The sequence below is a fragment of the Halyomorpha halys genome, unplaced genomic scaffold (genome assembly GCF_000696795.3).
Source record: "Halyomorpha halys isolate HHAL.00 unplaced genomic scaffold, Hhal_1.1 Scaffold265.1, whole genome shotgun sequence".
NCBI classification, from domain to species: Eukaryota; Metazoa; Arthropoda; class Insecta; order Hemiptera; family Pentatomidae; genus Halyomorpha; species Halyomorpha halys.
The window spans coordinates 1,187,727-1,199,560 of NW_027107765.1; the positions used below are offsets into that span (position 1 = coordinate 1,187,727).

Sequence of the window (11,834 nt, forward strand, 5' to 3'; positions counted from 1 at the left end):
TGGATCGGAGTGTAGCATTATAGATATAGGTAAGGAATAGAATGGCTTTACGAGGGAGCTGTTTCAGAATGTGTGCTGTGATAAGATCGTGGCCAGGAGCTCTTTTATTTATATAAGGAAGATATAGTCAACATTCAACATTCATGATTCTGCATCAAACCCTCCACTCCCGCTCTCCATGGTAGCCTTACTTATCTGACTTTTTAAACGGACAATTACAGCGAGTAGGTTGGTCGATGAACGACATGTCACAATCTCACAACAGGAGATCGTAACGCTAAAAAAAAGGCCGTCCTTCCCCGTCTGACCCGCGTCTCTCTGTTGAGAAAAATAAAAGATAGTGACCGTTTCAAAACGTTACAAAAAATTATTTTTTCATTGGGAGCTAAATATTCTTAAAAATGCCTACAACACTAAAAACCTCAGGAAGATTAAATTTTCTAAAATTTAAGCCATAATAGAGCTTTTTACGTCCAAGATAAAGTTTCCAAAAAGTAACATTTTTCTCTAAATAATGAAAAATTAATATTTTGCTAAATATTATGAAAACTACTGCTCCTACGAACGAGGTACAAATGAATATTAGCCTTCAATTGAGGAGTAGCAATGTCTATTATTTTTGCAAAAATAAATTCAGAAAGTGCTAATTTATGGCTGTTCCGTTTTGAAAATCCATATCTCAGAAAATGCTAGATTTGTAGGTGCCTGTCATTACTCAAATTAAAGTTAGTTGAATGCGCTATAAGCTGTTAACATTTATCTTCCACATTATGAGGCTGGATGAACCCTCCCACTGAACTGACTCACAGCTACAGTGAAACAGAAAATAATTATCTACCACAGACGGATTCGAACCCGAGTCCCTTGAGTTTGTACAGTGCCTTACCAATGAGCTATCCTATTATCCTACTAACATAGTTTTTTACAATAAGAAATTTTTATAACAAAAGTTTTAATACCTACGCATCATATTGCCATTTGAAAACCATAGTTGTCTTTCCCTCACTTTTTTTTAACTGGGTAATGTTTCAATCTGGGCATCATATATAAAATAGATCTAACTAAAACCTAACCTGAAAGACGAGTTGTTAAAGATTTCAATATCTTTTTCGGTAGATTTCAGAAAGAAAAAATTTATTTTAAATTATTTTTCTGATATGCTTCAAATGGTCCGCTAATAATCACGAAAGACAGTAGAAATATTAACTATTGTTTGATCTGATAATTTACCACATAATTCAAGGTTATCACTCTTTATGACTACATTCGCGAGCGGAGTTTAGATAGTAATTGAGAATGATTAAATAATTACTTCCTCAAAAGACGAATAAAATAATTCGATCTTAGTTTATTACCTGAATTTGTCGAACTTGGCGAATTTCTTCCAGTCCAAAGGATTACTCTTGTACGCCTTCATGAGCCCATTCACCAACTCGATGTTTACATCGTCATCTTCGAAGACGATTCGAAGAGCTTGTATAAGGTCGTTCAAAGTATCGATTTTTGGTATCTTTCCAGTTAGCCTAGAAAATAAATAAAAATCTGATTACACGGGGCACGATAAATTTAAAAGTTAAAACAATCATTTCTATTTACATACGAGACAGAGTTGGTCAAACATTATTTGCACTAAAACTATAGCTAAATTAAAAACTATCATGGGAGGACCGTAGTGCCATAATAATAATAATAAAACTATCATGGATACTATGTTACTTAATTAATTATTCTTCAATAAATAAACATTGTATTAATACCAATTTAGTTTTTAATTTAGCTATACTTTTAGTACAACTAATGTTTTTCCAAACTTAGTTATGAGGAGAAGTAAACTTTTACAAGTAGCTTATCCTTAATGAAAATTATGACCGATACTACAAATACGTTAAGTGAATAATGGATTACAAGATGTGGCTTGAGGTTTCGATGTGATGGATACTTTATATTATTATTGTAAATATTACGCATAACAAATATGCAGACAAAATACGCATAACAAATATAAAAACATATTACGCATAATAAATATACAAACATAATAAGCATAACAAAATCCCTGACTCGTAATAACCATACGCCAAGTGGTTCGGGATTATTTAGTTTTGAAGGATTATTGAATATAGTAATTACAAAGAATAGATTCACAATAATTTTAAAATAAAACTGTTATGACTTTTTTTTTTTGACTTTATTTAGTTTATTCACAACTGTAAAAGTATTTTTACAACCAACGAATAATAATAAAAAAAAAATGTCATGAAGGCATGAAGGTTAAGGTCATCCAATGATGCCTCTCCATTAAAATTGAAATTTAAAAATCAATTTGAGAGGTCCCTATTCCAGTTCCTTCGTAAACTTCGTCTCGTATCTGTTTACGTAGTAAGTCTAGTGTTGATAGTACTTGAATTAGAGGGTTATTATGTGTTGGAAGTGCGTTGTGAAACCGTTTATATAATGATTTAATGCTTGTGTATACGTAGGCAGTTCCTAAGTCTTTGTATAAGTTCTTGTTACTGATGTAGGGGGGAGCGCTACTGATTAGTAATTTTGATTGAAACTGTTGCAGTTTCAGTAAGTTAGTTTTTTTGGCATATCCGTAAATTTGTGTACCGTAAGTCCAAATTGGTCTGAGAAGATAAGTGTAAATCTTTAGTTTTTCTGAAAGTGGTAATTTTGATCGTTTATTTAAAAGATGAAATAATAATTTAAGTCAGAAATTAAGCTTTTGTTTTGTTATTTTTATGTGGGAACTGTTATGAATTAAAATTTAAGAAACAATTATCAAAGCACGACGAATATACGAGAAGATGGTTGGGGGTGCGGTCAAAATAAAACTCAAAAAAGTTGATGTAACTTATTTGTGTTTTATTTTGACCTCATCCCCAACCATCTTCTCCTAGTATAAGTCATCCACGGTCAACTATCTCGCATAATTATCAAAGCACGACATTATCTAATTAAACTTTGAAAGTATAAGGATGTATGTGAAGCGGTAAATAATAAGAAAAACTTATTTTTTTTTTGTTTTTTCAATCAGTAATTAACAATCTATGGCGAATCACATCCGCTCAATAATATAAGTAATTTTGGGTAAAGCAACTGGTGAATTCATTTTTTTGATCTGATACTCCACGTAAAATATATATTATATTTATAGTATCTTCTTTCTAAAAATGTAAAACTGCTTTTATTCCTTCATTTTTTCTAGAACACCAATTGAAAATAAAAATAATATTATCTTCTTTCGTGGTTCATTATAAATCCGTGGTTCAGTATATATTTCTTTACGTCGGAAAAAAACAACATAATAACCATTTTTTTGGTATAAATGACTTTCTTCTAAACCAGCTGTAAGAGGTGAACCCCAATTTTAAAAAAATAAATAAACAAATAAGTACAATTTTATTCGAAGAGAAACATTTGTTCAAACTGCTTTCCTTTAAACTGAAAGAAATATGATACAGTCTCTTGTACCGAGGCATAGAATTGCTTTTGCTCTTCTCACCGCCATATATGACAATGTCTTGGGCAAATTGTGAGGAGAGTTAGTTTCAAAAATCACTGACTTATGTATAATTTTTTTTGGAGGAAAAAAAAAATCAACCGTCTTAGTGAAGAGTTATGGAAATATGACACAGTCTTTTACAATCGACGTGATATAATCAGAAGAAATGAGTGTAAAATTATTGTGTGATATAAGAAAAAATGTATCAAATTTAATTTGTACTAAACCGAAGAGTAAACGTTTGAAGGTGGGTTGAGAGGATGATGAACTAATAGCGTAGCCAGAACTTTGGTAGAGTTCATCCCTTCTCTACCCTCTTCCGGAGAATATTATTAGATTTGGAAGAAAATAATTCTTGAAATTATAGCAAAATTTCCACTTTTTGAGCACATAATGCGTCTATGAAACTGTTCCAGGCTTTATTTTCAATTTTACTTATATAAATAAGTGAAGTTATCTAAATATCATATATGTATAAACATATAACGGAGCGTGAAAAATTTTGAATTTGAATTTTTGACAGAAACAGGGCAGTTATTACATATGTTACAGCAGCTTCTTTGTTAAAATCGACCAATCGGAAGTGCCATTTTATATATTATAGTTATATAATCGATTTTGCACATATTTTCCAAATTCTCAAAAACCTCTGTATCGATTTTGATTTAATTTGGTGAATTAAAGTTAAATTAAATGATCTTTAATATTGGCAAGGGCTATTGTCCTCGTTGAAATATTTGGACTGGGCTTAAATGCCGAATAGTCAAAGCGACTTTCTCTTTGGATATTAAGTTCATTTTCAAAAATCAACCTTTAATTTTATTTGTAGTAAATAATTAACCATCTCACATCTTTAATGATAATGCAAAATGGATAAGTATAAACTATGAAAGGATTTGATATTTCATTTAGGGAGATAAGAGAAATATATTTTTCCAGGTTTAAAACGTATTTTTATTTTAATTAACCTATATATGAGCCTTATGACTGACTACTTAAAATCATTTTTCAATGTTGATTCTATTATGTAACAATTAAATGATTAAGATCAAAATGTACATTTTGGTAAACTATTATGTTTTAATATTTCAGCTATACTTTTGTAAAAGAAAAATGTTAAAACTTTGCAATGAAAAATTTTATAAAAAGAACTTTTCTAAAAACTGTTGAATTGGAGTTAGTCAATAAGCCAAATGAGAGACTCTAAATTTAGTACGGAAAGCACAGTGAATAATATAGAAATATCGATTAATCAGATTAATTTCAACACAAAATGGGTGATGAGTTAAAGTTGTGTGATGCCCGCACCACATTAGGTTTTTATGCGACAAGTTGGTAGTTAAGAATAAGTTTCAGGAATAGTTATCAACGGATCAACAATTCATTACTCAGAAACATATATTATTTACAAAATAAAATAAAACTAGGTTTATATAATTTGTAGGATTAGATAAGAATATGTGAAACTATTTTGTAATTTTGGGGGAGGGGGGTGAACCTTCCGGAGCTCCCTTTACCTAAGCAACTGTTATCAACATAAATAATTTTAGAAAGTAACATTTGTTAACAACCTTAGAACCCTTACACAAAGAAACTCTGCTACAACGTACTGTATTGGCAGTGTATTACAATTAAACTGATGTATTTTATCAGCGTTAGCCATTGCAATTACAAGAATGCCCTTTATTTAGATAATTAGAAAGATAGTTGCCTCAATGCTAACGGGTTTCCATGCACCGTTAATAAGTACACTTCATCATTAAAAGATTACAGATTATGGTCCATACATGGAACTCCATATACTCTTAATTTTTTTCTTATTATACCGTTGTATTTTTTTTTTTTTTTTTTTTTTTTTTTTATGATTAGGACATGATTTGACGTTACTGAATTGAATAATCCAACATGGACGAATATGTTATTCATCTCACGATTTTCATTGACATTATCTCGTTCAAGGATTTTTTTTTCATTTTATCCGAGTTCAAAGTGATTGTGAATTTATTACTATGTCAGCAATTGAAGACTTTTCAAATTAAGTAGGATTATTTTTTTATCTGCATGACATTTTAATACATTGATACATTTCAAATAGGATTCAAACAGCTCTAAATCATTATTTAATGATGAAATAAAAATTAATTTATAATCTTTGACAGTTTGAATGACTGATTTTACTTTTTATAAGAGGGATCGGAACCGGTTACTAGGTTAAGATAGTTCCAGACAAAACCGACTCTAAGCTATCCGTTGATGACGGAATTAACTAGTCTGGGATTAGTATAAGAATAAAACTATGAAATAACTAGTTTAATCCAAAGCTAAACGAGAAGCGATAGTATTTTTAGTCTTAGAATAGTCAAGAATTGGAAAAGGTTATGTTAAACCCAAGACTACCTTAACTGGGCACTGAGGCTGTTATTTTCATAATGGGAAAAAAACATGTAAATTAAATGGATATAAGAATTAGAAGACTCTAGGCCTTCATGATTGGTGCAGACCTGACAAGAACCTCCCCTCTCCAGCTGAAAACAAGAAAGATCGTGAAGATATCAACCATGGTCATAATAGCAAATAACTAGACAATGCCCATAAGAATTTAATGTTAAATACTGGAACAAAAACAGACTTCATTACTTTTAAATGAAAAACAATGTCTGCCAAGTAAATAGATCAGGGTAGCTCCCTCATCATTTCTATAGTGTACATAATTGCTTATATTTAAAGATCAGTTATCAGTTGTTAGAGAATGAAATCGACCGGACGTGACGTTTTTGAAATGTAGGTGTGAAAAAAAACAAAAAACTTTTTCAAATGAATAAGTAAAAAGTAGTGCCATAACAACACAACAATTTTTTTTTCTGAGATTTTATTTAAGATTTGAGGCATGTTCATAGGTAATATGTAGTGTTTAACCTAATTTTTCCACCAGGGGTCTGAGTTTTTCTTATTCATGACTGTTTTGATAATAAAAGTAATAATTAATGATTTTAAGTCAGCTTATCCGTTGACAGCATTAGCTGAAATATCTCAGCGTAAAATATTTTTTGTTCGATCTCGTTAAAAATCAAAATACATCTTGATTTGAGACATCGTTGAGATAGAAAACCTTAACCCGCAATAATCGAGAGATAATCTAATTTCTTAATCTGGCCAGTTACAAGGACTACAATAAGACAAAAAAAGAATAATTGGGATGATTTGAAATAGATTTGTGTGTTCCATTCATCAACAGATCATATGCAAAGATCTTGACAACTAATTAATATCTCAAAGCGAAGTATAAACATTGGGTTTAGATTAAATAAGTTCGTTTGAGGCCTTTCTGTTACCAATGGGTCAAAATCCATGTAGTTCCATGCCGTGACACTCAACAAGTGTCCTTAGGAAGAGTTGTCCGTTGAAGAGGGCTGCCCGTTAGGAGAGATTTTACCGTATAACATTTTTTTTTTCAGGCTCAGTAGGCACCCTTACTTAACCTTTAAATGCTTCGAATTTGAAAAACGAATTCCAATAGTATTGTATGAACTTCCAAAATTTCTAACTAGATATAAACTCCAATGATAATTACACTTAACGTGCTTGATCTTGGGATCGGAAGTTCAATAAACCAGAAGATAATAAAGCTATCGTTCCCAAAGTATTCTGTACAAACAGGGAGATTAATAATCCTATCTTATATATGAAAAGTTGATAAAAAGAAAACTAGAGCATTTTTTTTGTTTTTTGTTTTACCTCATAGATAAACCCTGATTTCACAGGGTTAAAAATAAATCAAATGTCGTCAACACAAACTTGTTATCTAAAATTAAAATTTCCTTAAAGCGCGTTATCTAACATCTTGTAATTGCTCGGATTAACAGTCCTAGAGAGGCTTGTTTTGTTTTTTTCGAATATTGCTATCATCTAATTTTGTTTTTGTTTTTCTTTATTTTTGATGCGTGGAATAGGTTGCTTGTGGAAAATACATTGTTATTGGAAAACGTAACGACACTTGTTTTATCTAGAACGTAATATATTATTTATTAAAAATTTTATCTTCATATTTTTTAACTTCAATGCAACCATATTGATTTTTTTGATTTTGTAAGTACTGGACATGCAAGAGATTTGATTAAGAAAATAAGCAATATGGACACCAAATCTTAAAGATCGATACAGTCAAAGACAGAAGTATTTCTACACCTGGTTCAAATCAAATAAAATAAAAAATATTGCTAGTTATTAAGATAAGTAAAACTATTTTTATCTGAACCAACCTTTAAAACCAAGGACCAATACGAAATGGCAGCTCACAAAATTTCAACCCTCTTAATATATCTCAAATTTAGGTAAAAAATAAAGAAATTTTATCAGAAACGTTTAAGAATTAAATTAGTTGATCTGAAATGGACTAATCCCTAATTCGTTAGCAAATTTGGTCCTTGCTTTTTAAGGATATTTTGCTCAAACAAAAACTTTATTATAGAGTATGAAATGTACAATATTTCCTTCCATTTTATGGAGACCTCTACTTAGTTGTAAATTAAAAATAAAAAACTGTATAATGTTGACGTTTTCAAAATAAAAACTAACGCTTTTAAAATTAAACATATTAGAGATAAATGAAGAATCTATTTTTTTTCTGAATGTAATCTTTATAGTATTCTCCATCCCTAAAAAATAATTTATTTATGTGAATTTATCTGATATATTTAATTCTTAAGCGTGAAACGCAATATATTATAAGTAATATATTATTAACACCATACATATTTAAAGTCTTACTTCGATCATTATTATTTATTATTTTAAAAAAGAAAATTGTTATTTTGAAAACATTATTTACCCACTATTTATTATTTCATAATTAAGTAGACGAGAATACAAACTTGGCAGAAAATATTTTAAATTTCATGCTTTTTAAATAATATTTTATAAGATAAATACTTTATAATATGCCAGATATGAAAAAAAAAAGAAAGTTAAATAAGAAAAGTAAATAAATAACAATTGATAATAAATTAATTAACAAAATATGAAATAAAATAGCTAGTCATAATATATCCTTTTGTTGCTCAAGTAAAAATACTGGAAGGTTAAAATTAAAAAAATAAATTTTTCTTAGGTTCTTGACATTCGTCTCATCCATATGGGGTTGGCTTGTTTTTAAAGTTTATTCAGATTTAGAGTGATAGATTAAAACTAAAATATAAATACAAATATAAATATAAATAAAATATAAACTAAAATAAAAATATTTCAGAGTAAATTTGGTATCGATTATGGTTGCAGTTGTAAGGCAACAGCTAATTTTGATATAGCCAATTTATCATATTGTATCTTTAAACAGTGACGTCACATATACACATCTTTTTGGCCCCGCCTTAAATCCAGAATGACCCAAAATGGTCAAATTTTCGGAACGTCCCTTTGGCTTTCCTTTCCATTGATGATAGACCAGGTGCCCATTGACAACAAATATTAAAAATAACTTAGTAATAGAATCTTCATAAATTAGTAAAATTATTACAAAAATAAAATCTTCAATAATTAGAATGAATAGTCATTTATTCTAATATCTTACATTTATTCAGCGATGTTTCGGAACATGCCTCTATCCTCAACAGTTTCCTCTATATTTATGCTGACAACATAACAATGGAAATATCCATGTAAATGAATAGTACATTATAAATTATCACAGTTTATGGTCATCCCATAAATTTGCCTTATTCGTATCACAAATAAATATTTTTATTTTTTAAGTTATGGTATTTACAGAGGAAAATCGGGAATACATTAAAGAGTCAGTCATAAATCATTATTTTGTTCTGATTAAGGAAGAATTATTTCGACTGATAGATAGATTGAGCCTTCATTCTTTCCAAGAATCTATTACTACATTATCGAATGATATAATCCTTTTAACACCAATTGAATTTTAAAATTCTTGATCACGTAAGTATAGTAGGAATCATTATTATTATTTATGGAATAAAGATTATACAAAATCAAATGAAAAAAATATTTTAACGTCAGAATATATATGAACTTTTCAGCAGACAAAGTGAATAAACTCCATAAATTCAGTCTATGTATTATCAATATTTATTCAATAGAGCAATAAATAGTTAAAAGTAGAATGTAAACTTTAATTTTGTGTATACTTAGCATAATTTTTCGAAAGAAAATATTAAAAATTTTGTAAGGAGCAATATTATTATAAGTACTTCATTGTAAACTATTGAAATTGGAATTAGTCACCTTGTCACCTGAAAAGTGTTAATATCACTAAGTTAGATCGTGTGTGAGCGTCACCTCATGGTTTTACGCCTTGAGACAAAAACAAATAAGGGACAGTATTAGATTGCATTTTCTTTCCGTGAGAGGACAATCAAGATTAAAGAATCCTTCCTTTCGTCAGTTGAAACCTTAATATTTAAATTTTAGCAATATTTCAGTATTTAAAAAAACATCGCTGCCATGGAAGAAATGGTTACTATAGATCCATTATTATTGAGGAAATGAGAATGTTACTTATTGGACTTTACCTCGCGTAATTTTAACTTGCTACTGGGCTTATTGCCTTGAAGCTCATTATGCTATTGTTGTTATCTATAGTACAGTTTGTAAATATCTATCCACAAACGTAAAAAGAAATAACGAGAGATTATATTTAAATTATTCACTAATTAGACCGAGAGGATATTTTAAATTTAAGCTAGAGTAACAGAGGGATTGGATTATACCAGATTAAACAGAATACGAAGGCTATAAAAAAATCTATTGGGTCAAAATGGTGGAAGAGGAAAAAAAAATCTCGGTTCAGCTCTGAGTGCATTTGATTCCATGGGTCACTGTAAAAATAATAGTTCCGTCATTTTAATGATCTCACAACCTAATTTTTATTTTATTATGTTCAGTTTATGCATTTTTATATATTCAACCATGTGAAAATGCGCAATTATTTTTTGTTTCTACATCGCGGCTATGGTGCAACTTACTTTCTGAGGTTCCAGTCTGTTGTTTGTTTATTGGCGCGACAGACTGGAGGTCCAAGGCATCGCGCGATGTACTTAAGAAATACATCGCGCGTTTCTTGACGTGGTTTTATAGGGTGGGTCCGTAACTCCGACGCCTATTTTTGTGAGTGCCACCCATTGGCTGACGGGCCTCACAAATGCCCGGGGGGGGGGGAGATTTGTGAGTGAGCATTATATAGTTATAAGCTTGAAAAAATCCCGGATAGGGCCGGGGACTCGAACTCGTTACCACGCTGCTGCTGTCACCCACCCCCTTCCCGGGGTACCAGTCTAGGGTCAAAAAATCTTATAGAAATATTCGGCCTTAGTAAAGTTTTTTTCTAGTCTAAGCAATTACAATTATATACATTTACTTAAAAACTAAGAAAATTACACATATTTGCAAATTTGTCTTGTTTTGCCGTAAGGCACTATAAGATGAAAACAACATGGTCCACTGAAGGAGTTTTTACATTTTAGTGGCTTGATACTCGATATCCGATCATTCCATAAGAAAACATGTCCGTGGGTTTTGTGCTGAACACATCACCTCCTGTGTAACTTTTAGTAAACGTTTAAAGTAACAACACTGTAATTAATTTTGACAATTTTTTTTTTAGTTGAATATATTGAACAATTTTTATAATTTTCCTTTGAAAAAAAAAACTGTGGGGAAAAGGATACTCGCATTCTTTTTTTTAATCGTTTTCAGTACCAAACGAATAATAAAATTTCATGATTATAAGCATTTATTATATGTCTACAATATCATTACTTCTTTGTTTTCGGTTTTTGCATTTTTTATAGTGAACCGTTGTAGTATACCGGGAAATAAAATTTGAATCTCTCACCCATTAAGATATGAGGATTTAAGCTTCAAGATACCGAGAATACAAAAATCGAATATGTTTTGTACCAATAATTAATTTTTAAATTTCGATAATTTTACGATTTCGTGTTAAGTTTGGTCCAGACACAATTAGATACTAAATAATTTCTTATTTGCAAAATTGTAACTTGTACCCCTTGACTTCTCACCTAATCATATATGTATATTATCAATAAGATAATAGAATTGAAATCTATAGTTTCGAATAGTTCAGATTTTTATTATCTCGATCAATAACTTAAATATTGCCAATAATGATGGAATGGTAATTAAAATGCTCTACTAAACAATTAAAAACAGTTATAGTTATTTATAAACAGTTAAAAAAATGTATTTACTATAAAAAAAAATTTTTTATTGGTATTCATTTTGTAATGTTAAATATCAATAAAAAATACTCGTTACAAAAAAAAATCAATGAACCACATTTTTTAAT

At 29.8% G+C, this 11,834-nt stretch overlaps 1 protein-coding gene across 1 annotated transcript in view; it reads right to left on the reverse strand.

Moving 5' to 3' along the window:
* Window positions 1-11,834, reverse strand: part of LOC106680521 (cysteine dioxygenase type 1) — a 47,547-nt gene that overhangs the window by 31,669 nt on the left and 4,044 nt on the right. The window contains exon 2 of the mRNA XM_014420286.3: window positions 1,356-1,523. Within this exon, the coding sequence (XP_014275772.1) occupies window positions 1,356-1,523 (168 nt within the window). The remainder of the gene's footprint in view (window positions 1-1,355; window positions 1,524-11,834) is intronic.